The sequence below is a fragment of the Salvelinus alpinus genome, chromosome 31 (genome assembly GCF_045679555.1).
Source record: "Salvelinus alpinus chromosome 31, SLU_Salpinus.1, whole genome shotgun sequence".
Taxonomy (NCBI): Eukaryota; Metazoa; Chordata; class Actinopteri; order Salmoniformes; family Salmonidae; genus Salvelinus; species Salvelinus alpinus.
The window spans coordinates 38130947-38158942 of NC_092116.1; the positions used below are offsets into that span (position 1 = coordinate 38130947).

General features: G+C 43.8%; 2 protein-coding genes across 5 annotated transcripts in view; one reads left to right on the forward strand and one right to left on the reverse strand.

The window, feature by feature from the left end:
* The window catches only part of LOC139561635 (butyrophilin subfamily 3 member A2-like), a 1433431-nt gene that overhangs the window by 254180 nt on the left and 1151255 nt on the right, over window positions 1-27996 (reverse strand). The gene's annotated exons all lie outside the window — the stretch shown is intronic.
* LOC139561634 (sialoadhesin-like) overlaps window positions 1-27996 on the forward strand; it is a 185909-nt gene that overhangs the window by 8606 nt on the left and 149307 nt on the right. For 2 of the 3 annotated variants that reach the window (XM_071378860.1, XM_071378861.1), the window contains exons 2-6: window positions 7533-7577; window positions 12238-12480; window positions 15096-15371; window positions 16121-16363; window positions 23886-24014. In XM_071378860.1, coding sequence (XP_071234961.1) covers window positions 7533-7577; window positions 12238-12480; window positions 15096-15371; window positions 16121-16363; window positions 23886-24014 — 936 coding nt within the window. The remainder of the gene's footprint in view (window positions 1-7532; window positions 7578-12237; window positions 12481-15095; window positions 15372-16120; window positions 16364-23885; window positions 24015-27996) is intronic. The other variant, XM_071378859.1, reaches the window with a different exon arrangement.

Here is a 27996-nt window from a genome sequence, read left to right on the forward strand (position 1 = left end):
GACTACAAAAAGAAAACCAGCCCCGTCGAGGACCAGGATGTCTTGCTCCCAGACAGGCTAAACAACTTTTTTGCCCGCTTTGAGGACAATACAGTGCCACTGACACGGCCCCCTACCAAAACCTGCGGGCTCTCCTTCACTGCAGCCGAGGTGAGTAAAACATTTAAACGTGTTAACCCTCGCAAGGCTGCAGGCCCAGACGGCATTCCCAGCCGCGTCCTCAGAGCATGCGCAGACCAGCTGGCTGGTGTGTTTACGGACATATTCAATCAATCCTTATCCCAGTCTGCTGTTCCCACATGCTTCAAGAGGGCCACCATTGTTCCTGTTCCCAAGAAAGCTAAGGTAACTGAGCTAAACGACTACCGCCCCGTAGCACTCACTTCCGTCATCATGAAGTGCTTTGAGAGACTAGTCAAGGACCATATCACCTCCACCCTACCGGACACCCTAGACCCACTCCAATTTGCTTACCGACCCAATAGGTCCACAGACGACGCAATCGCAACCACACTGCACACTGCCCTAACCCATCTGGACAAGAGGAATACCCATGTGAGAATGCTGTTCATCGATTACAGCTCAGCATTTAACACCATAGTACCCTCCAAACTCGTCATCAAGCTCGAGACCCTGGGTCTCGACCCCGCCCTGTGCAACTGGGTCCTGGACTTCCTGACGGGCCGCCCCCAGGTGGTGAGGGTAGGTAACAACATCTCCACCCCGCTGATCCTCAACACTGGGGCCCCACAAGGGTGCGTTCTGAGCCCTCTCCTGTACTCCCTGTTCACCCACGACTGCGTGGCCATGCACGCCTCCAACTCAATCATCAAGTTTGCGGATGACACTACAGTGGTAGGCTTGATCACCAACAACGACGAGACGGCCTACAGGGAGGAGGTGAGGGCCCTCGGAGTGTGGTGTCAGGAAAATAACCTCATACTCAACGTCAACAAAACAAAGGAGATGATTGTGGACTTCAGGAAACAGCAGAGGGAGCACCCCCCTATCCACATCGACGGGTCAGTAGTGGAGAAGGTGGAAAGTTTTAAGTTCCTCGGTGTACACATCACGGACAAACTGAACTGGTCCACCCACACAGACAGCGTTGTGAAGAAGGCGCAGCAGCGCCTCTTCAACCTCAGGAGGCTGAAGAAATTCGGCTTGTCACCAAAAGCACTCACAAACTTCTACAGATGCACAATCGAGAGCATCCTGTCGGGCTGTATCACCGCCTGGTACGGCAACTGCTCCGCCCACAACCGTAAGGCTCTCCAGAGGGTAGTGAGGTCTGCAGAACGCATCACCAGGGGCAAACTACCTGCCCTCCAGGACACCTACACCACCCGATGTCACAGGAAGGCCATAAAGATCATCAAGGACAACAACCACCCAAGCCACTGCCTGTTCACCCCGCTATCATCCAGAAGGCGAGGTCAGTACAGGTGCATCAAAGCAGGGACCGAGAGACTGAAAAACAGCTTCTATCTCAAGGCCATCAGACTGTTAAACAGCCACCACTAACATTTAGCGGCCGCTGCCAACATACTGACCCAACTCCAGCCACTTTAAAAATGGGAATTGATGGAAATTATGTAAAAATGTACCACTAGCCACTTTAAGCAATGCCACTTAATACAATGTTTACATACCCTACATTACCCATCTCATATGTATATATACTGTACTCTATATCATCTACTGCATCTTGCCATCTTTATGCAATACATGTACCACTAGCCACTTTAAACTATGCCACTTTATGTTTACATACCCTACAGTACTCATCTCATATGTATATACCGTACTCTATACCATCTACTGCATCTGCCATGCCGTTCTGTACCACCACTCATTCATATATCTTTATGTACATATTCTTTATCCCTTTACACTTGTGTGTGTGTGTAAGGTAGTAGTGTGGAATTGTTAGGTTAGATTACTGTTGGTTATTACTGCATTGTCGGAACTAGAAGCACAAGCATTTCGCTACACTCGCATTAACATCTGCTAACCATGTGTATGTGACTAATAAAATTTGATTTGATTTGACAAAGAAAAATCCTGACCTGCCACTCCAAAAGCTCTTGTTCGGCCTCAGATCAAGCTAGACACCCCATTCCACCTTCCACTGCCTGTTGACATCTAGTGGAAGGTGTATGAAGTGCATGCATATCGATAAATACAAGGCAATTGAATAGGCAAGGCCTTACACAGACACCCATTTTCAGAATTTTCACTTCCTGTTTGGAAGTTTGCTGCCAAATGAGTTCTGTTTTACTCACAGATATAATTCAAACAGTTTTAGAAACTCGAGAGTGTTTTCTATCCAATAGTAATAATAATATGCATATTGTATGATCTAGAATAGAGTACGAGGCCGTTTAAATTGGGCACGATTTTTTCCAAAGTGAAAACAGCGCCCCCCTATTGACAAGAAGTTTAATGTGAGTCTGGAAGGAGAGTTTACAGTCTAACCAGACACCTAGGTATTTGTAGTTGTCCACATATTCTAAGTCAGAACCGTCCAGAGTAGTGATGCTGGACGGGCGGGCAGGTGTAGACAGCGATCGGTTGAAGAGCACACATTTAGTTTTACTTGCATTTAAGAGCAGTTGGAGGCCACTTAACTCCGGATGTGCTACCTGTCCCAGACCTGCTGTTTTCAACTCTCTAGAGACAGCAGGAGCGGTAGAGATACTCTGAATGATCGGCTATGAAAAGCCAACTGACATTTACTCCTGAGGTGCTGACCTGTTGCACCCTCGACATCCACTGCGATTATTATTATTTGACCATGCTGGTCATCTATGAACATTTGAACATCTTGGCCATGTTCTGTTATAATCTCCACCCGGCACAGCCAGAAGAGGACTGGCCACCCCTCACAGCCTGGTTCCTCTTTAGGTTTCTTCCTAGGTTCTCGCCTTTCTAGGGAGTTTTTCCTAGCCACTGTGCTTCTACACCTGCATTGCTTGCTGTTTGGGGTTTTAGGCTGGGTTTCTGTACAGGACTTTGAGATATCAGCTGATGTAAGAAGGGCTTTATAAATCAATTTGATTTGACTTAAGGAGTGTTATATGGCATTGAAGCTCGTCTGTAGGTTAGTTAACACAGTGTCCAAAGAATGGCCAGAAGTATACAAAATTGTGTCATCTGCATAGAGGTGGATCAGAGACTCACCAGCAGCAAGAGCGACATCATTGATGTATGCAGAGAAAAGAGTCGGCCAGAGAATTGAACCCTGTGGCATCCCCATAGAGACTTCCAGAGGTCCAGACAACAGGTCCTCCGATTTGACACACTGAACTCTATCAGAGAAGTAGTTGGTGAACCAGGTGAGGCAGTCATTTGAGAAACCAAGGCTGTTGAGTCTGCCGATAAGAATGTGGTGATTGACATAGTCGAATGCCTTGGCCAGGTCGATGAATACGGCTATACAGTATTGTCTTTTATCGATGGTGGTTAGGATGACGTTTAGGACCTTTGAGAGTGGCTGAGGTGCACCCATGACCAGCTCGGAACCAGATTGCATAGCAGAGAAGGTACGGTGGGATTCGAAATGGTCGGTGATCTGTTAACGTGGCTTTTGAAGACCATAGAAAGGCAGGGTAGGATAGATATAGGTCTGTAATACAGAGTCATGAGGGCATGGAACTCGTTTCCATCTTATATACAGTATTATACAGAGTCGTGAACTCCCTTCCATCTCATATACAGTATTATACAGAGTCGTGAACTCCCTTCCATCTCATATACAGTATTATACAGAGTCGTGAACTCCCTTCCATCTCATATACAGTATTATACAGAGTCGTGAACTCCCTTCCATCTCATATACAGTATTATACAGAGTCATGAACTCCCTTCCATCTAATATACAGTATTATAAAGAGTCGTGAACTCCCTTCCAACTCATATACAGTATTATACAGAGTCATGAACTCCCTTCCATCTAATATACAGTATTATACAGTCATGAACTCCCTTCCATCTAATATACAGTATTATACAGAGTTATGAACTCCCTTCCATCTAATATACAGTATTATACAGAGCCATGAACTCCCTTCCATCTAACTAGCTGTCTCCATGGTATTAGACCCTAGTTAGACTAGCTGTCTCCATGGTATCAGACCCCAGTTAGACTAGCTGTCTCCATGGCATCAGACCCCAGTTAGACTAGCTGTCTCCATGGTATCAGACCCCAGTTAGACTAGCTGTCTCCATGGTATCAGACCCCAGTAAGACTAGCTGTCTCCATGGTATCAGACCCCAGTTAGACTAGCTGTCTCTATGGTATCAGACCCTAGTTAGACTAGCTGTCTCCATGGTATCAGACCCCAGTTAGACTAGCTGTCTCTATGGTATCAGACCCTAGTTAGACTAGCTGTCTCCATGGTATCAGACCCCAGTTAGACTAGCTGTCTCCATGGCATCAGACCCCAGTTAGACTAGCTGTCTCCATGGTATCAGACCCCAGTTAGACTAGCTGTCTCCATGGTATCAGACCCCAGTTAGACTAGCTGTCTCCATGGTATCAGACCCCAGTTAGACTAGCTGTCTCCATGGTATCAGACCCCAGTAAGACTAGCTGTCTCCATGGTATCGGACCCCAGTTAGACTAGCTGTCTCCATGGTATCAGACCCCAGTTAGACTAGCTGTCTCCATGGTATCAGACCCCAGTTAGACTAGCTGTCTCCATGGTATCAGACCTCAGTTAGACTAGCTGTCTCCATGGCATCAGACCCCAGTTAGACTAGCTGTCTCCATGGTATCAGACCTCAGTTAGACTAGCTGTCTCCATGGTATCAGACCTCAGTTAGACTAGCTGTCTCCATGGCATCAGACCCCAGTAAGACTAGCTGTCTCCATGGTATCAGACCTCAGTTAGACTAGCTGTCTCCATGGCATCAGACACCAGTTAGACTAGCTGTCTCCATGGTATCAGACCCCAGTTAGACTAGCTGTCTCCATGGTATCAGACCCCAGTTAGACTAGCTGTCTCCATGGTATCAGACCCCAGTTAGACTAGCTGTCTCCATGGTATCAGACCCCAGTTAGACTAGCTGTCTCCATGGTATCAGACCCCAGTCAGACTAGCTATCTCCATGGTATCAGACCCCAGTTAGACTAGCTATCTCCATGGTATCAGACCCCAGTTAGACTAGCTGTCTCCATGGTATCAGATCCCAGTTAGACTAGCTGTCTCCATGGTATCAGACCCCAGTTAGACTAGCTATCTCCATGGTATCAGACCCCAGTTAGACTAGCTGTCTCCATGGTATCAGATCCCAGTTAGACTAGCTGTCTCCATGGTATCAGACCCCAGTTAGACTAGCTGTCTCCATGGTATCAGACCCCAGTTAGACTAGCTGTCTCCATGGCGTCAGACTCCAGTTAGACTAGCTGTCTCTATGGTATCAGACCCCAGTCAGACTAGCTATCTCCATGGTATCAGACCCCAGTTAGACTAGCTATCTCCATGGTTTCAGACCCCAGTTAGACTAGCTGTCTCCATGGTATCAGACCCCAGTTAGACTAGCTGTCTCCATGGTATCAGACCCCAGTTAGACTAGCTGTCTCCATGGTATCAGACCCCAGTTAGACTAGCTGTCTCCATGGTATCAGACCCCAGTTAGACTAGCTGTCTCCATGGTATCAGACCCCAGTTAGACTAGCTGTCTCCATGGTATCAGACCCCAGTTAGACTAGCTGTCTACATGGTATCAGACCCCAGTTAGACTAGCTGTCTCCATGGTATCAGACCCCAGTTAGACTAGCTGTCTCCATGGTATCAGACCCCAGTTAGACTAGCTGTCTCCATGGTATCAGACCCCATACTACCATTCATTTGTATGGGTTACCATCAGATTAAGGGTTAATATCTATATATATCTCCATACTACCATTCATGTGTATGGGTTATCTTCAGATGAAGGGTTAATATCGATATATATCTCCATACTACCATTCATTTGTATGGGTTACCATCAGATGGTTTAATATCTCTATATATCTCCATACTACCATTCATTTGTATGGGTTACCTTCAGATGAAGGTTTAATATCTATATATATCTCCATACTACCATTCATTTGTATGGGTTACCTTCAGATGAAGGTTTAATATCTATATATATCTCCATACTACCATTCATTTGTATGGGTTACCTTCAGATGGTTTCATATCTATATATATATCTCCATACTACCATTCATTTGTATGGGTTACCATCAGATGGTTAATATCTATATATATCTCCATACTACCATTCATTTGTATGGGTTACCTTCAGATGAAGGTTTAATATCTATATATATCTCCATACTACCATTCATTTGTATGGGTTACCTTCAGATGGGTTAATATCTATATATATCTCCATACTACCATTCATTTGTATGGGTTACCATCAGATTAAGGGTTAATATTGTCACGTTCCTGACCTGTTTTATGTTATTTTTGTACGTGTTTAGTTGGTCAGGGCGTGAGTTGGGGTGGGCATTTTATGTTTTGTGTTTCTAGGTTTAGGTCACTTGTAATTAGCCTTATATGGTTCTCAATCAGAGACAGGTGTTTGACGTTTTCCTCTGATTGAGAACCATATATAGGTTGGCTGTTCACACTGTTTGTTTGTGGGTGATTGTCTTCCGTGTCTGTGTATGTCGCACCACACGGGACTGTTTCGGTTTGTATGTAGTCTGCTCCTGTTCGTGCGTTCTTCGTGTCTATGTAAGTTCTCATGTTTAGGTCAGTCTACGTCGTTTGTTATTTTGTATCATTTCAAGTGTAGTTCGTGTTCGTTTTCGTCTTGTCAATAAATTCATTATGTATTCACAACCCGCTGCATTTTGGTCCTCCGATCCTTCTCTCCTCTCCTCGTCCGAGGAGGAGGAAGATCTAGACACCCGTTACAAATATCTATATATATCTCCATACTACCATTCATTTGTATGGGTTAGAGCAAAACAAACTTTCTACAGTAGATGCGGAAGGCCAACATAGGGGACGTGTTGGATTACATGTTTACATCATGTACCATAGTGATAGTTCTCTCTGTGTGTTTCAGTGTTTACATCATGTACCATAGTGATAGTTCTCTCTGTGTGTTTCAGTGTTTACATCATGTACCATAGTGATAGCTCTCTCTGTGTGTTTCAGTGTTTACATCATGTACCATAGTGATAGTTCTCTCTGTTTGTTTCAGTGTTTACATCATGTACCATAGTGATAGTTCTCTCTGTGTGTTTCAGTGTTTACATCATGTACCATAGTAATAGCTCTCTGTGTGTTTCAGTGTTTACATCATGTACAATAGTGATAGTTCTCTCTGTGTGTTTCAGTGTTTACATCATGTACCATAGTGATAGTTCTCTCTGTGTGTTTCAGTGTTTACATCATGTACCATAGTGATAGTTCTCTCTGTGTGTTTCAGTGTTTACATCATGTACCATAGTGGTAGTTCTTTCTGTGTGTTTCAGTGTTTACATCATGTACCATAGTGATAGTTCTCTCTGTGTGTTTCAGTGCTGTTGAGTACACTGGTATACTGTAGCCTCGGACAAGGTGGAGGTGAGTACATGTCTCTATATTCATCACCTGTTCTATAATAGTAACATTTCTCTATATTCATCACCTGTTCTATAATAGTAACATTTCTCTATATTCATCACCTGTTCTATAATAGTAACATTTCTCTATATTCATCACCTGTTCTATAATAGTAACATTTCTCTATATTCATCACCTGTTCTATAATAGTAACATTTCTCTATATTCATCACCTGTTCTATAATAGTAACATTTCTCTATATTCATCACCTGTTCTATAATAGTAACATTTCTCTATATTCATCACCTGTTCTATAATAGTAACATTTCTCTATATTCATCACCTGTTCTATAATAGTAACATTTCTCTATATTCATCACCTGTTCTATAATAGTAACATTTATTCATCACCTGTTCTATAATAGTAACATTTCTTCCTGGTCTCTTCATTGGTTTTGACATGATGTCAGTCTGCAGTCCTTATTCTACTCTCCTACCTACCCCACACTAACCCTACCTACCCTACACTAACCCTACCTACCCCACACTAACCCTACCTACCCCACACTAACGCTACCTACCCCACACTAACCCTACCTACCCCACACTAACCCTACCTACCCTACACTAACCCTACCTACCCCACACTAACCCTACCTACCCCACACTAACGCTACCTACCCCACACTAACCCTACCTACCCCACACTAACCCTACCTAACCTTCACTAACCCTACCTACCCTACACTAACCCTACCTACCCTACACTAACCCTATCTACCCTACACTAACCCTACCTACCCCACACTAACCCTACCTACCCCACACTAACCCTACCTACCCCACACTAACCCTACCAACCCTACACTAACCCTACCAACCCTACACTAACCCTACCTACCCCACACTAACCCTACCTACCCACACTAACCCTACCTACCCTACACTAACCCTACCAACCCTACACTAACCCTACCAACCCTACACTAACCCTACCTACCCCACACTAACCCACCTACCCTACACATACCCTACCTACCCTACACTAACCCTACCTACCCTACACTAACCCTACCTACCCCTACACTAACCCTACCAACCCTACACTAACCCTACCTACCCTACACTAACCCTACCTACCCCACACTAACCCTACCAACCCTACACTAACCCTACCTACCCTACACTAACCCTACCAACCCTACACTAACCCTACCTACCCTACACTAACCCTACCAACCCTACACTAACTCTACCTACCCTACACTAACCCTACCTACCCTACACTAACCCTACCTACACCACACTAACCCTACCTACACCACACTAACCCTACCTACCCTACACTAACCCTACCAACCCTACACTAACTCTACCTACCCTACACTAACCCTACCTACCCTACACTAACCCTACCTACACCACACTAACCCTACCTACCCTACACTAACCCTACCAACTCTACACTAACCCTACCTACCCCACACTAACCCTACCTACCCTACACTAACCCTACCAACCCTACACTAACCCTACCTACCCTACACTAACCCTACCTACCCTACACTAACCCTACCTACACCACACTAACCTTACCAGCCCTACACTAACCCTACCAACACTACACTAACCCTACCTACCCTACACTAACCCTACCTACCCTACACTAACCCTACCTAACCTACCACACTAACCCTACCTACCCTACACTAACCTTACCAACCCTACACTAACCCTACCTACCTCTACACTAACCCTACCTACCCCTACACTAACCCTACCTACCCCTACACTAACCCTACCTACCCCTACACTAACCCTACCTACCCCTACACTAACCCTACCTACCCCTACACTAACCCTACACTACCCCACACTAACCCTACCTACCCTACACTAACCCTACCTACCCCTACACTAACCCTACCTACCCCTACACTAACCCTACCTACCCCACACTAACCCTACCTAACCTACACTACCCCTATACTAACCCTACCTACCCTACACTAACCCCACCTACCCCTACACTAACCCCACCTACCCCTACACTAACCCTACCTACCCTACACTAACCCTACCTACCCCTACACTAACCCTACCTACCCTACACTAACCCCACCTACCCCTACACTAACCCTACCTACCCCTACACTAACCCTACCTACCCAACACTAACCCCACCTACCCTACACTAACCCCACCTACCCTACACTAACCCCACCTACCCCTACACTAACCCCACCTACCCCTACATTAACCCTACCTACCCTACACTAACCCTACCTACCCCTACACTAACTCTACCTACCCATACACTAACCCTACCTACCCCTACACTAACCCTACCTACCCCTACACTAACCCTACCTACCCTACACTAACCCTACCTACCCCTACACTAACCCCACTACCCCTACACTAACCCTACCTACCCCTACACTAACTCTATCTACCCCTACACTAACCCTACCTACCCTACACTAACCCTACCTAGAGAATAGCCTCTCTGCTGTGTTTCAGTATCTCTGTTAGAATATAAAGCCAGATCTCAGGATAGTATCCTACCCTCATCACCAGGTTAAACAGCTAGAGAATAGCCTCTCTCTGCTGTGTTTCAGTATCTCTGTTAGAATATAAAGCCTTGTCTCCAGATCTCAGGATAGTATCCTACCCTCATCATTAGGTTAAACAGCTAGAGAATAGCCTCTCTCTGCTGTGTTTCAGCATCTCTGTTCCAATACAGGCTTTACTGCTCTTGAGTGCCTATATTTAATAATTTACTTTCTCTCTCTCTCGCACCTTCTCTCTCTCCTCCAGCCTCTCTGATTGTCAGTCCTGACAGATCTCAGTTCTTTAAATTAGAGTCTGTCTCTCTGAGCTGTGAGGTTCAGGGGAACTCTGCTGGATGGAGAGTGGTGAGGAGCACAGTCTCTGGGGAGCATTCAGATTGTGGAAGAAAATGGGGAAAACAACAAGGGTCTTCATGCAGCATGTCACTAATACCATCAGACAGTGGAGCGTACTGGTGTGAGTCTGGGTCTGGAGAACACAGCAATGCTGTCAACATAACAGTACATGGTATGTCCACAAACACCATCTACTAACATTATAGTGTTTAGTGGTTCATCTGGTTTCAGACAGCTGATGTTATGTTTATATATGATGTTTATATATTATATACAGCTGGAGCTGTGATCCTGTAGAGACCTGTTTATATATGATGTTTATATATTATATACAGCTGGAGCTGTGATCCTGGAGAGACCTGTTTATATATTATATACAGCTGGAGCTGTGATCCTGGAGAGGCCTGTTTATATATTGTATACAGCTAGAGCTGTGATCCTGGAGAGACCTGTTTATATATGATGTTTATATATTATATACAGCTGGAGCTGTGATCCTGGAGAGACCTGTTTATATATTATATACAGCTGGAGCTGTCATCCTGTAGAGACCTGTTTATATATGATGTTTATATATTATATACACCTGGAGCTGTGATCCTGGAGAGACCTGTTTATATATTATATACAGCTGGAGCTGTCATCCTGTAGAGACCTGTTTATATATGATGTTTATATATTATATACACCTGGAGCTGTCATCCTGTAGAGACCTGTTTATATATGATGTTTATATATTATATACACCTGGAGCTGTGATCCTGGAGAGACCTGTTTATATATGATGTTTATATATTATATACAGCTGGTGCTGTGATCCTGGAGAGCCCTGTTTATATATGATGTTTATATATTATATACAGATGGAGCTGTGATCCTGGAGAGACCTGTTTATATATGATGTTTATATATTATATACAGCTGGAGCTGTGATCCTGGAGAGACCTGTTTATATATAATGTTTATATATTATATACAGCTGGAGCTGTGATCCTGGAGAGACCTGTTTATATATTATATACAGCTGGAGCTGTGATCCTGGAGAGACCTGTTTATATATTATATACAGCTGGAGCTGTGATCCTGGAGAGGCCTGTTTATATATTGTATACAGCTAGAGCTGTGATCCTGGAGAGACCTGTTTATATATGATGTTTATATATTATATACAGCTGGAGCTGTGATCCTGGAGAGACCTGTTTATATATTATATACAGCTGGAGCTGTCATCCTGTAGAGACCTGTTTATATATGATGTTTATATATTATATACAGCTGGAGCTGTGATCCTGGAGAGACCTGTTTATATATGATGTTTATGTATTATATACAGCTGGAGCTGTGATCCTGGAGAGACCTGTTTATATATGATGTTTATATATTATATACAGCTGGTGCTGTGATCCTGGAGAGACCTGTTTATATATTATATACAGCTGGTGCTGTGATCCTGGAGAGCCCTGTTTATATATGATGTTTATATATTATATACAGCTGGTGCTGTGATCCTGGAGAGACCTGTTTATATATGATGTTTATATATTATATACAGATGGAGCTGTGATCCTGGAGAGACCTGTTTATATATGATGTTTATATATTATATACAGATGGAGCTGTGATCCTGGAGAGACCTGTTTATATATTATATACAGCTGGTGCTGTGATCCTGGAGAGCCCTGTTTATATATGATGTTTATATATTATATACAGATGGAGCTGTGATCCTGGAGAGTCCTGTTTATATATGATGTTTATATATTATATACAGATGGAGCTGTGATCCTGGAGAGCCCTGCCCTTCCTGTGACTGAGAGAGATTCTGTGACTCTGCGCTGCAGATATCAGGGAACTCCCTCTCACCTCACAGCTGATTTCTACAAAGATGGATCCCTCATCAGGACTGAGACTACAGGAGAGATGACCATCCCTGCAGTATCCAAGTCAGATGAAGGACTCTACAAGTGTACCAACTCTGAAGGAGAATCACCAGAGAGCTGGATGACTGTGACAGGTGAGAATATGAGAAACCTTGACATTCAGATTATCTGGTTCTTCTTTAAACTGTTAAGTGGTGTTGAAACCTGCATTATAAACTGGGTGGTTCTTCTTTACACTGTTAAGAGGTGCTGAAACCTGCATTATAAACTGGGTGGTTCTTCTTTACACTGTTAAGTGGTGCTGAAACCTGCATTATAAACTGGGTGGTTCTTCTTTACACTGTTAACCTTTCTCGCCCCTGGGTTCCGCTAGCGGAACCCCCGCCACATTCCACTGAAAAGGCAGCGCGCGAAATTCAAAAAATATTTTGTCGAAATATTTAACTTTCACACATTAACAAGTCCAATACAGCAAATGAAAGATAAACATCTTGTGAATCCAGCCAACATGTCCGATTTTTTAAATGTTTTACAGCGAAAACACCACGTATATTTATGTTAGCTCACCACCAAATACAAAAAAGCACAGACATTTCTTTCACAGCACAGGTAGCTTGCACAAAACCACCAAATAGAGATAGAATTAGTCACTAACCAAGAAACAACTTCATCAGATGACAGTCTTATAACATGTTATACAATAAATCTATGTTTTGTTCTAAAAATGTGCATATTTCAGGTATAAATCATAGTTTTACATTGCAGCTACAATCACAAATATCACCAAAGCAGCTAGAACAATTACAGAGACCTACGTGAAATACCTAAATACTCATCATAAAACATTTATGAAAAATGCATGGTGTACAGCAAATGAAAGATAAACATCTTGTGAATCCAGACAATATTTCAAGTGTTTTACAGCGAAAACACAATATAGCATTATATTAGCTTACCACAATAGCCAAAAACACAACCCATTTATCAGCAGGAAAAGTTAGCGATCGCAAAAAAACAGCAAAAGATATATAATTTTTCACTAACCTTGACAAACTTCATCAGATGACAGTCCTATAACATCAGGTTATACAATACACTTATGTTTTGTTCGAAAATTTGCATATTTAGAGCTGAAATCCGTGGTTATACATTGTGAAAAAGTAGCAACTTTTTCCCAGAATCTCTGGATATATTTATGACACTCACCTAATCTGACCAAATAACTCATCATGAACTTTACTAAAAAATTCATGTTGTACAGCAAATGAAAGATACACTAGTTCTTAATGCAATCGCCGTGTTAGAATTCTAAAAATAACTTTAGTACGACATACAGCTTACGTTATAGCGAGACAGCGCCTGCAATGAGGGCGGAAAATAGTACTAAACATTTTCCACAGAAATACGAAATAACATCATAAATGGTTCCTACTTTTGCTGAGCTTCCATCAGAATCTTGTGCAAGGGGTCCTTTGTCCAGAACAATCGTTGTTTGGTTTTAGAATGTCCTTTTCTCCTGTCGAATTAGCAACCTTAGCTAGCCAGGTGGCGCGAAGCTGTCCATCTTCACCAAACGCAGAGAACGGAAAACGCCAAAACTCCCGATAAACTTTCAATAATCTGATAAAACTATATTGAAAAAACATACTTTACGATGATATTATCACATGTATCAAATAAAATCAAAGCCGGAGATATTAGCCGTCTATAACGAAAGCTTTTCAGAAGGCAATCCAGGGTTCCTTCCCGCGCCTTGCTGAACAAAGGAAATAGTGGTTACGTCATTCCAAGAGCTGTTATTCGACCTCAGATCTAGCTAGACACCCCATTTCACCTCTCACTGCCTGTTGACATCTAGTGGAAGGCGTATGAAGTGCATGTATATCCATAGATTTCAAACAAATTAATAGGAAGGCCCTGGAACAGAGCCTCGATTTCAGATTTTTCACTTCCTGAAAGGAAGTTTGCTGCAAAATGAGTTCTGTTTTACTCACAGATATAATTCAAACGGTTTTAGAAACTTGAGAGTGTTTTCTATCCAATATTAATAATAATATGCATATTGTACGATCTAGAATAGAGTACGAGGCCGTTTAAATTGGGCACGATTTTTTCCCAAAGTGAAAACAGCGCCCCCCCTATCCCAAAGAAGTTTAAGTGGTGCTGAAACCTGCATTATACACTGGGTGGTTCTTCTTTACACTGTTAAGTGGTGCTGAAACCTGCATTATACACTGGGTGGTTCTTCTTTACACTGTTAAGTGGTGCTGAAACCTGCATTATAAACTGGGTGGTTCTTCTTTACACTGTTAAGTGGTGCTGAAACCTGCATTATAAACTGGGTGGTTCTTCTTTACACTGTTAAGTGGTGCTGAAACCTGCATTATAAACTGGGTGGTTCTTCTTTACACTGTTAAGTGGTGCTGAAACCTGCATTATAAACTGGGTGGTTCTTCTTTACACTGTTAAGTGGTGCTGAAACCTGCATTATAAACTGGGTGGTTCTTCTTTACACTGTTAAGTGGTGCTGAAACCTGCATTATAAACTGGGTGGTTCCAGTCCTGAATGCTGATTGGCTGGAAGCCATGGTATATGAGAAACGTATACCACGGATATGACAAAGCATTTATTTTTATGCTAAACGTAGCTCTTCTTCTCATGATCTTCTCTCTCTCCTCTCTACCTTCCTCCCTAACTTCCTCTCTCTCTCTCTCTCTCTCTCTCTCCCTCTCTCTCTCTCTCTCTCAGTTCTCTCTCTTACAGCCTCTCTGAGTGTCAGTCCTGACAGATCTCAGTTCTTTGAATTTGAGTCTGTCTCTCTGAGCTGTGAGGTTCAGGGGAACTCTGCTGGATGGAGAGTGGTGAGGAACACATTGAGAGGAATCCTTTCAGAGTGTACTACTGACTGGGGAAAACAACAAGGGTCTTCATGCACCGTGACACTAACACCATCAGACAGTGGAGTGTACTGGTGTGAGTCTGGGCCTGGAGAACACAGCAATGCTGTCAACATCACAGGACATGGTATGTACACAAACACCATCTACTAACATTATAGTGTTTAGTGGTTCATCTGGTTTCAGATAGCTGATGTTATGTTTATATATGATGTTTATATATTATATACAGATGGTGCTGTGATCCTGGAGAGACCTGTTTATATATTATATACAGATGGAGCTGTGATCCTGGAGAGACCTGTTTATATATGATGTTTATATATTATATACAGCTGGAGCTGTGATCCTGGAGAGACCTGTTTATATATGATGTTAATATATTATATACAGCTGGAGCTGTGATCCTGGAGAGACCTGTTTATATATGATGTTTATATATTATATACAGCTGGAGCTGTGATCCTGGAGAGACCTGTTTATATATGATGTTAATATATTATATACAGCTGGAGCTGTGATCCTGGAGAGACCTGTTTATATATGATGTTTATATATTATATACAGCTGGAGCTGTGATCCTGGAGAGACCTGTTTATATATGATGTTTATATATTATATACAGCTGGAGCTGTGATCCTGGAGAGACCTGTTTATATATTATATACAGCTGGAGCTGTGATCCTGGAGAGGCCTGTTTATATATGATGTTTATATATTATATACAGCTGGAGCTGTGATCCTGGAGAGACCTGTTTATATATTATATACAGCTGGAGCTGTGATCCTGGAGAGACCTGTTTATATATGATGTTTATATATTATATACAGCTGGAGATGTGATCCTGGAGAGACCTGTTTATATATTATATACAGATGGAGCTGTGATCCTGGAGAGCCCTCCCCTTCCTGTGACTGAGGGAGATTCTGTGACTCTGCGCTGCAGATATCAGGGAACTCCCTCTAACCTCACAGCTGATTTCTACAAAGATGGATCCCTCATCAGGAATGAGACTACAGGAGAGATGACCATCCCTGCAGTATCCAAGTCAGATGAAGGACTCTACAAGTGTAACAACTCTGAAGGAGAATCACCAGAGAGCTGGATGACAGTGACAGGTGAGAATATGAGAAACCTTGACATTCAGATTATCTGGTTCTTCTTTACACTGTTAAGTGGTGCTGAAACCTGCATTATAAACTGGGTGGTTCTTCTTTACACTGTTAAGAGGTGCTGAAACCTGCATTATAAACTGGGTGGTTCTTTACACTGTTAAGTGGTGCTGAAACCTGCATTATAAACTGGGTGGTTCTTTACACTGTTAAGAGGTGCTGAAACCTGCATTATAAACTGGGTGGTTCTTTACACTGTTAAGTGGTGCTGAAACCTGCATTATAAACTGGGTGGTTCTTCTTTACACTGTTAAGTGGTGCTGAAACCTGCATTATAAACTGGGTGGTTCTTCTTTACACTGTTAAGAGGTGCTGAAACCTGCATTATAAACTGGGTGGTTCTTCTTTACACTGTTAAGTGGTGCTGAAACCTGCATTATAAACTGGGTGGTTCTTCTTTACACTGTTAAGTGGTGCTGAAACCTGCATTATAAACTGGGTGGTTCTTCTTTACACTGTTAAGTGGTGCTGAAACCTGCATTATAAACTGGGTGGTTCTTCTTTACACTGTTAAGTGGTGCTGAAACCTGCATTATAAACTGGGTGGTTCTTCTTTACACTGTTAAGTGGTGCTGAAACCTGCATTATAAACTGGGTGGTCCTTCTTTACACTGTTAAGTGGTGCTGAAACCTGCATTATAAACTGGGTGGTCCTTCTTTACACTGTTAAGTGGTGCTGAAACCTGCATTATAAACTGGGTGGTTCTTCTTTACACTGTTAAGAGGTGCTGAAACCTGCATTATAAACTGGGTGGTCCTTCTTTACACTGTTAAGTGGTGCTGAAACCTGCATTATAAACTGGGTGGTTCTTCTTTACACTGTTAAGTGGTGCTGAAACCTGCATTATAAACTGGGTGGTTCTTCTTTACACTGTTAAGAGGTGCTGAAACCTGCATTATAAACTGGGTGGTTCTTCTTTACACTGTTAAGTGGTGCTGAAACCTGCATTATAAACTGGGTGGTCCTTCTTTACACTGTTAAGTGGTGCTGAAACCTGCATTATAAACTGGGTGGTTCTTCTTTACACTGTTAAGAGGTGCTGAAACCTGCATTATAAACTGGGTGGTTCTTCTTTACACTGTTAAGTGGTGCTGAAACCTGCATTATAAACTGGGTGGTTCTTCTTTACACTGTTAAGTGGTGCTGAAACCTGCATTATAAACTGGGTGGTTCTTCTTTACACTGTTAAGTGGTGCTGAAACCTGCATTATAAACTGGGTGGTTCTTCTTTACACTGTTAAGTGGTGCTGAAACCTGCATTATAAACTGGGTGGTTCCAGCCATCAATGCTGATTGGCTGGAAGCCATGGTATACCACAGGTATGACAAAACACATGTTTTTAATTCAAATCAAATGTTATTAGTCACATGATGCTGCCACCACCATGCTTCAAGACAAATAAAATGTTATTGGTCACATGATGCTTCCACCACCATGCTTCAAGACAAATCAAACTGTATTAGTCACATGATGCTGCCACCACCATGCTTCAAGACAAATCAAATTGTATTTTTCACATGATGCTTCCACCACCATGCTTCAAGACAAATCAAACTGTATTAGTCACATGATGCTGCCACCACCATGCTTCAAGACAAATCAAATTGTATTATTCACATGATGCTGCCACCACCATGCTTCAAGACAAATAAAATGTTATTAGTCACATGATGCTGCCACCACCATGCTTCAAGACAAATAAAATGTTATTAGTCACATGATGCTGCCACCACCATGCTTCAAGACAAATCAAATTGTATTAGTCACATGATGCTGCCACCACCATGCTTCAAGACAAATTAAATTGTATTAGTCACATGATGCTGCCACCACCATGCTTCAAAACAAATCAAATTGTATTAGTCACATGAAGCTGCCACCACCATGCTTCAAGTCAAATCAAATTGTATTTTTCACATGCTCCGAATACAACAGGTGAAGACTTTACACAGAAATAATGAATTTCAAGCCCTTAACCAACAATGCATTTAAAAAAAATACTAATAATAATAAGAAACAAAAGGAACAATTAAAGAGCAGCAGTTAAAATAACAATAGCGAGACTATATACATGGGGTACCGGTACAGAGTCAATGTGGAGGCTATATACAGGGGGTACCGGTACAGAGTCAATGTGCGGGAGCACCAGTTAGTTGAGGTAATTGAGGTAATATGTACATGTAGAGTTATTAAAGTGACTATTTATAGATAATAACAGAGTAGCAGCAGCGTAGAAGAGGGGTTTGGCAATGCAAATAGTCTGGGTAGCCATTTGATTAGATGTTCAGGAGTCTTTTGGCTTGGGGTAGAAGCTGTTTAGAAGCCTCTTGGACCTAGACTTGGCGCTCCGGTACCACTTGCCGTGCGGTAGCAGAGAGAACAGTCTATGACTAGGGTAGCTCGAGTCTTTGACATTTTTAGGGCCTTCCTCTGACACCGCCTGGTATAGAGGTCCTGGATGGAAGGAAGCTTGGCCCCAGTGATGTACTTGGCCGTACGCACTACCATCTGTAGTGCCTTGCGGTCGGAGGCCAAGCAGTTGCCATACCAGGCAGTGATGCAGCCAGTCAGGATGCTCTTGATGGTGCAACTGTAGAACCTTTTGAGGATCTGAGGACCCATGCCAAATCTTTTCAGCCACCTGAGGGGGAATAGGCTTTGTCATGTCCTCTTCACGACTGTCTTGGTGTGCTTGGACAATTCTAGTTTGTTGGTGATGTGGACACCAAGGAACTTGAAGCTCTCAAGCGGCTCCTTCGATGAGAATGGGAGCGTGCTCAGTCCTCTTTTTCCTGTAGTCCACAATCATCTCCTTTGTCTTGATCACATTGAGGGAGAGTTTTTTTGTCCTGGCACCACACGTTCAGGTCTCTGACCTCCTCCCTAGGATGTCTCGTTGTTGTCAGTGATCAGGCCTACCACTGTTGTGTCATCGGCAAACATAATGTTGGTGTTGCAGTTGTGCCTGGCTGTGCGGTCATGAGTGAACAGGGAAGGAGTAGAGGAGGGGACTGAGCACGCACCCCTGGGGAGCTCCAGTGTTGAGGATCAGCGTGGCGGATGTGTTGTTACTTTCCCTTACCACCTGGGGGCGGGCCATCAGGTCCAGGATTCAGTTGCAGAGGGAGGTGTTTAGTCCCAGGATCCTTAGCTTATTGATGAGCTTTGAGGGCACTATGGTGTTGAACGCTGAGCTGTAGTCATGGAATAGTATTCTCACATAGGTGTTCCTTTTGTCCAGGTGGCAAAGGGCAGTGTGGAGTGCAATAGATATTGCATCATCTTTGGATCTGTTAGGGCGGTATGGAAATTGGAGTGGGTCTAGCGTTTCTGGGATAATGGTGTTGATGTGAGCCACCAGCCTTTCAAAGCGCTCCATGGCTACAGACGTGAGTGCTACGGGTCTGTAGCTCTCGGGTGTGCTTCCCTTTGTAGTCTGTAATGGTTTGCAAGCCCTGTCACATCCTACTAGCGTAGGAGATGGTGTAGTACAGATTCAATCTTAGTCCTGTATTGACGCGTTGCTTGTTTGATGGTTCGTCGGAGGGTAGAGCGGGATTTCTTATATGATTCCAGGTTAGAGTCTCGCTCCTTGAAAGCGGCAGGTCTAGCCTTTAGCTCAGTGTGGATGTTGCCTGTAATCCATGACTTCTGGTTGGGTTAAGTGCGTACGGTCACTGTGGGGACGACATCATTGATGCACTTATTGATGAAGCCAATGACTGATGTGGTGTACTCCTCAATGCATTCGGAAGAGTCACGGAACATTTTCCAGTCTGTGCTAGCAAAACAGTCCTGTATCTTAGCATCTGCTTCATCTGACCACTTCTTTATTGACCGTGTCACTGGTGCTTCCTGATTTCCTTTTTTGCTTGTAAGCAGGAATCAGGAGGATAGAATTATGGTCAGATTTGCAAAATGGAGAGTGAGGGAGAGCTTTATTCCTCTGTGTGTGGAATAAAGGTGGTCTAGAGTTTTTTTCCCTCTGGTTGCACATTTGACCTGGTGATAGAAATTTGGTAAAACAGATTTAAGTTTCCCTGCGTTAAAGTCCCCGGTGTCAGTGTCGCCTCTGGATGAGCGTATTCTTGTTTGCTTATAGCGGTATACAGCTCATTGAGTGCGGTGTTAGTGCCAGCATCGGTCTGTGTCGGTATGAAGACAGCTAAGAAGAATACAGATGAAAACTCTCTAGGTAGATAGTGTGGTCTACAGCTTATCATGAGATACTCTACCTCAGGCGAGCAAAACCTTGAGACTTCCTTAGATATCGTGCACCAGCTGTTATTTACAAAAATACATAGTCCGCCCCCCCTTGTCTTACCAGACGCCGCTGCGTATAACCAGCTAGCTGTATGTTGATAATGTCGTCGTTCAGCCACGACTCAGTGAAGCAGAAGATATGACTGTTTTTAATGTCCCATTGGTAGTTTAATCTTCCTCGTAGGTCGTCAATTTTATTTTCCAATGATTGCATGTTAGCTAGTAGAACGGAAGGCACTGAGGGTTTATTCAATCTTCCTCCAACTGCAGGTCCATCTCCCATCACCATCTCCAGCATCCCAGTGTTGTCCATGTCTCTCCATCACCATCTCCAGTGTTGTCCATGTCTCTCTCCATCACCATCTCCAGTGTTGTCCATGTCTCTCTCCAGCACCATCTCCAGTGTTGTCCATGTCTCTCTCCAGCACCCTCTCCAGTGTTGTCCATGTCTCTCTCCAGCACCATCTCCAGTGTTGTCCATGTCTCTGCCCATCACCATCTCCAGTGTTGTCCATGTCTCTGCCCATCACCATCTCCAGTGTTGTCCATGTCTCTGCCCATCACCATCTCCAGTGTTGTCCATGTCTCTCTCCATCACCATGTCCAGTGTTGTCCATGTCTCTCTCCATCACCATCTCCAGGGTTGTCCGTGTCTCTCTCCATCACCATCTCCAGTGTTGTCCATGTCTCTCTCCAGCACCATCTCCAGTGTTGTCCATGTCTCTCTCATCACCATCTCCAGTGTTGTCCATGTCTCTCTCCAGCACCATCTCCAGTGTTGTCCATGTCTCTCTCCATCACCATGTCCAGTGTTGTCCATGTCTCTACCCATCACCATCTCCAGTGTTGTCCATGTCTCTCTCCAGCACCATCTCCAGTGTTGTCCATGTCTCTCCAGCACCATCCCCAGTGTTGTCCATGTCTCTCTCCATCACCATCTCCAGTGTTGTCCATGTCTCTACCCAGCACCATCTCCATTGTTGTCCATGTCTCTCCAGCACCATCTCCAGTGTTGTCCATGTCTCTACCCAGCACCATCTCCAGTGTTGTCCATGTCTCTACCCATCACCCTCTCCAGTGTTGTCCATGTCTCTACCCAGCACCATCTCCAGTGTTGTCCATGTCTCTCTCCATCACCCTCTCCAGTGTTGTCCATGTCTCTACCCAGCACCATCTCCAGTGTTGTCCATGTCTCTCTCCTTCAACATCTCCAGTGTTGTCCATGTCTCTCTCCAGCACCATCTCCATTGTTGTCCATGTCTCTCCAGCACCATCTCCAGTGTTGTCCATGTCTCTCCATCACCATCTCCAGTGTTGTCCATGTCTCTCCAGCACCATCTCCAGTGTTGTCCATGTCTCTCTCCAGCACCATCTCCAGTGTTGTCCATGTCTCTACCCATCACCATCTCCAGTGTTGTCCATGTCTCTCCAGCACCATCTCCAGTGTTGTCCATGTCTCTCCATCACCATCTCCAGTGTTGTCCATGTCTCTGCCCATCACCATCTCCAGTGTTGTCCATGTCTCTACCTATCACCATCTCCAGTGTTGTCCATGTCTCTCTCCATCACCATCTCCAGTGTTGTCCATGTCTCTCTCCAGCACCATCTCCAGTGTTGTTCATGTCTCTCTCCATCACCATCTCCAGTGTTGTCCATATCTCTCCAGCACCATCCCCAGTGTTGTCCATGTCTCTCCAGCACCATCTCCAGTGTTGTCCATGTCTCTACCTATCACCATCTCCAGTGTTGTCCATGTCTCTCTCCATCACCATCTCCAGTGTTGTCCATGTCTCTCTCCAGCACCATCTCCAGTGTTGTTCATGTCTCTCTCCATCACCATCTCCAGTGTTGTCCATATCTCTCCAGCACCATCCCCAGTGTTGTCCATGTCTCTCCAGCACCATCCCCAGGGTTGTCCGTGTCTCTCTCCATCACCATCCCCAGTGTTGTCCATGTCTCTCTCCATCACCATCTCCAGTGTTGTCCATGTCTCTCTCCATCACCATCTACAGTGTTGTCCATGTCTCCCTCCAGCACCCTCTCCAGTGTTGTCCATGTCTCTCTCCAGCACCATCTCCAGTGTTGTCCATGTCTCTACCCATCACCATATCCAGTGTTGTCCATGTCTCCCTCCAGCACCCTCTCCAGTGTTGTCCATGTCTCCCTCCAGCACCCTCTCCAGTGTTGTCCATGTCTCTCTCCAGCACCATCTCCAGTGTTGTCCATGTCTCTGCCCATCACCATCTCCAGTGTTGTCCATGTCTCTCTCCATCACCATCTCCAGTGTTGTCCATGTCTCTCTCCATCACCATCTCCAGTGTTGTCCATGTCTCTCTCCATCACCATCTCCAGTGTTGTCCATGTCTCTCTCCATCACCATCTCCAGTGTTGTCCATGTCTCTCTCCATCACCATCTCCAGTGTTGTCCATGTCTCTCTCCATCACCATCTCCAGGGTTGTCCGTGTCTCTCTCCATCACCATCTCCAGGGTTGTCCGTGTCTCTCTCCATCACCATCTCCAGTGTTGTCCATGTCTCTCTCCATCACCATCTCCAGTGTTGTCCATGTCTCTCTCCATCACCATCTCCAGGGTTGTCCGTGTCTCTCTCCATCACCATCTCCAGGGTTGTCCGTGTCTCTCTCCATCACCATCTCCAGTGTTGTCCATGTCTTTCTCCAGCACCCTCTCCAGTGTTGTCCATGTCTCTCTCCATCACCATCTCCAGTGTTGTCCATGTCTCTACCCATCACCATCTCCAGTGTTGTCCATGTCTCCCTCCAGCACCATCTCCAGTGTTGTCCTTGTCTCCCTCCAGCACCATCTCCAGTGTTGTCCATGTCTCCCTCCAGCACCATCTCCAGTGTTGTCCATGTCTCCCTCCAGCACCATCTCCAGTGTTGTCCATGTCTCCCTCCAGCACCATCTCCAGTGTTGTCCATGTCTCTCTCCATCACCATCTCCAGTGTTGTCCATGTCTCTCTCCAGCACCATCTCCAGTGTTGTCCATGTCTCTACCCATCACCATCTCCAGTGTTGTCCATGTCTCTCTCCAGCACCATCTCCAGTGTTGTCCATGTCTCTCTCCATCACCATCTCCAGTGTTGTCCATGTTTCTGCCCATCACCATCTCCAGTGTTGTCCATGTCTCTCTCCAGCACCATCTCCAGTGTTGTTTTACATTTTTTTCTTTCTCCAACTACAGTTCCATCTCCAGCAGTCCTAGTGTCGTCCATGTTTCTACCCAGGCTGCTGTGTAGTCTACTGGTGGGGTCTCCCTACCTGCTGGTGACCATCATACTGCTGGTGAAAGGCTGCAGGAGCAGGGCTCAAGGTGAGAACCTGAGTTTATACAGGATCACCTCATTTGTAAATCAGAATTATATTATTTTGGCCATTGAAATGCTGTTAAAATGAGATCCAACAAGAACAACAAGGGAAATCCAGGGGATAAAAACTAAAGTGTCAATGTATGTTGATGACTCTAGTCTGGATCCCTGCACAGTCTCAATGTATGTTGATGACTCTAGTCTGGATCCCTGCACAGTCTCAATGTATGTTGATGACTCTAGTCTGGATCCCTGCACAGTCTCAATGTATGTTGATGACTCTAGTCTGGATCCCTGCACAGTGTCAATGTATGTTGATGACTCTAGTCTGGATCCCTGCACAGTCTCAATGTATGTTGATGACTCTAGTCTGGATCCCTGCACAGACTCAATGTATGTTGATGACTCTAGTCTGGATCCCTGCACAGTGTCAATGTATGTTAATGACTAGTCTGGATCCCTGCACAGTGTCAATGTATGTTGATGACTCTAGTCTGGATCCCTGCACAGTCTCAATGTATGTTGATGACTCTAGTCTGGATCCCTGCACAGTCTCAATGTATGTTGATGACTCTAGTCTGGATCCCTGCACAGTCTCAATGTATGTTGATGACTCTAGTCTGGATCCCTGCACAGTCTCAATGTATGTTGATGACTCTAGTCTGGATCCCTGCACAGTCTCAATGTATGTTGATGACTCTAGTCTGGATCCCTGCACAGTCTCAATGTATGTTGATGACTCTAGTCTGGATCCCTGCACAGTCTCAATGTATGTTGATGACTCTAGTCTGGATCCCTGCACAGTCTCAATGTATGTTGATGACTCTAGTCTGGATCCCTGCACAGTGTCAATGTATGTTGATGACTCTAGTCTGGATCCCTGCACAGTCTCAATGTATGTTGATGACTCTAGTCTGGATCCCTGCACAGACTCAATGTATGTTGATGACTCTAGCCTGGATCCCTGCACAGTGTCAATGTATGTTAATGACTAGTCTGGATCCCTGCACAGTGTCAATGTATGTTGATGACTCTAGTCTGGATCCCTGCACAGTCTCAATGTATGTTGATGACTCTAGTCTGGATCCCTGCACAGTCTCAATGTATGTTGATGACTCTAGTCTGGATCCCTGCACAGTCTCAATGTATGTTGATGACTCTAGTCTGGATCCCTGCACAGTCTCAATGTATGTTGATGACTCTAGTCTGGATCCCTGCACAGTCTCAATGTATGTTGATGACTCTAGTCTGGATCCCTGCACAGTCTCAATGTATGTTGATGACTCTAGTCTGGATCCCTGCACAGTCTCAATGTATGTTGATGACTCTAGTCTGGATCCCTGCACAGTCTCAATGTATGTTGATGACTCTAGTCTGGATCCCTGCACAGTCTCAATGTATGTTGATGACTCTAGTCTGGATCCCTGCACAGTCTCAATGTATGTTGATGACTCTAGTCCGCAATCTGGTTCCCTGCACAGTGTCAATGTATGTTGATGACTCTAGTCTGCATCTCTGCACAGTCTCAATGTATGTTGATGACTCTAGTCTGCAATCTGGTTCCCTGCACAGTCTCAATGTATGTTGATGACTCTAGTCTGGATCCCTGCACAGTCTCAATGTATGTTGATGAGTCTAGTCTGGATCCCTGCACAGTCTCAATGTATGTTGATGACTCTAGTCTGGATCCCTGCACAGTCTCAATGTATGTTGATGACTCTAGTCTGGATCCCTGCACAGTCTCAATGTATGTTGATGACTCTAGTCTGGATCCCTGCACAGTCTCAATGTATGTTGATGACTCTAGTCCGCAATCTGGTTCCCTGCACAGTGTCAATGTATGTTGATGACTCTAGTCTGGATCCCTGCACAGTCTCACTGTATGTTGATGACTCTAGTCTGGATCCCTGCACAGTCTCAATGTATGTTGATGACTCTAGTCTGGATCCCTGCACAGTCTCACTGTATGTTGATGACTCTAGTCTGGATCCCTGCACAGTCTCAATGTATGTTGATGACTCTAGTTGCACATTGAAGATCTTGGTCACTTTTCTAGCCTCTCTGGACTAAAACCTAATTATGACAAGTATTATGTATTGGATCATTAAAAAATACAGTGTTTACACTACCTTGTAGTTTACCAATAAAATAGGCGGGTGGTGAAGTAGACAAACTTGGTATTCACATCTACAAAAATATAAATGAACTTACCACAATTCATTTCAATCGATAGTTTGCAAAAATAGATACAATTCTGCAACCATGGAGAGGTAAATACTTGTCTATTTATGGGAAAATCACATTGATGAACTCTTTGGTCCTATCACAGTTGACTTACTAATGGTCCTATCACAGTTGACTTACTAATGGTCCTATCACAGTTGACTTACTAATGGTCCTATCACAGTTGACTTACTAATGGTCCTATCACAGTTGACTTACTAATGGTCCTATCACAGTTGACTTACTAATGGTCCTATCACAGTTGACTTACTAATGGTCCTATCACAGTTGACTTACTAATGGTCCTATCACAGTTGACTTACTAATGGTCCTATCACAGTTGACTTACTAATGGTCCTATCACAGTTGACTTACTAATGGTCCTATCACAGTTGACTTACTAATGGTCCTATCACAGTTGACTTACTAATGGTCCTATCACAGTTGACTTACTAATGGTCCTATCACAGTTGACTTACTAATGGTCCTATCACAGTTGACTTACTAATGGTCCTATCACAGTTGACTTACTAATGGTCCTATCACAGTTGACTTACTTACTAATGGTCCTATCACAGTTGACTTACTAATGGTCCTATCACAGTTGACTGACTAATGGTCCTATCACAGTTGACTTACTAATGGTCCTATCACAGTTGACTGACTAATGGTCCTATCACAGTTGACTGACTAATGGTCCTATCACAGTTGACTGACTAATGGTCCTATCACAGTTGACTGACTAATGGTCCTATCACAGTTGACTTACTAATGGTCCTATCACAGTTGACTGACTAATGGTCCTATCACAGTTGACTTACTAATGGTCCTATCACAGTTGACTTACTAATGGTCCTATCACAGTTGACTTACTAATGGTCCTATCACAGTTGACTTACTAATGGTCCTATCACAGTTGACTTACTAATGGTCCTATCACAGTTGACTTACTAATGGTCCTATCACAGTTGACTTACTAATGGTCCTATCACAGTTGACTTACTAATGGTCCTATCACAGTTGACTTACTAATGGTCCTATCACAGTTGACTTACTAATGGTCCTATCACAGTTGACTTACTAATGGTCCTATCACAGTTGACTTACTAATGGTCCTATCACAGTTGACTTACTAATGGTCCTATCACAGTTGACTTACTAATGGTCCTATCACAGTTGACTTACTAATGGTCCTATCACAGTTGACTTACTTACTAATGGTCCTATCACAGTTGACTTACTAATGGTCCTATCACAGTTTACTGACTTACTAATGGTCCTATCACAGTTGACTTACTAATGGTCCTATCACAGTTGACTTACTTACTAATGGTCCTATCACAGTTGACTTACTAATGGTCCTATCACAGTTGACTGACTTACTAATGGTCCTATCACAGTTGACTTACTAATGGTCCTATCACAGTTTACTGACTTACTAATGGTCCTATCACAGTTGACTTACTAATGGTCCTATCACAGTTGACTTACTTACTAATGGTCCTATCACAGTTGACTTACTTACTAATGGTCCTATCACAGTTTACAGAAATCACAGAAAAGGGAGGGAACTTGTTTGCCTGCCATATATTAAAGATACAAATTGGCTGAAAGGAACGGGCATAAAAAGAACAATATAGCAGTTTCATCTGAGGACAAAAATGTAAACAGCTACACCACACAGGTTGCAAATTAAATGGGAGGAGATGTTCAATGTACCAATTTCATGGCACATGGTTTATCAACTGGTACAAAAAACTACAC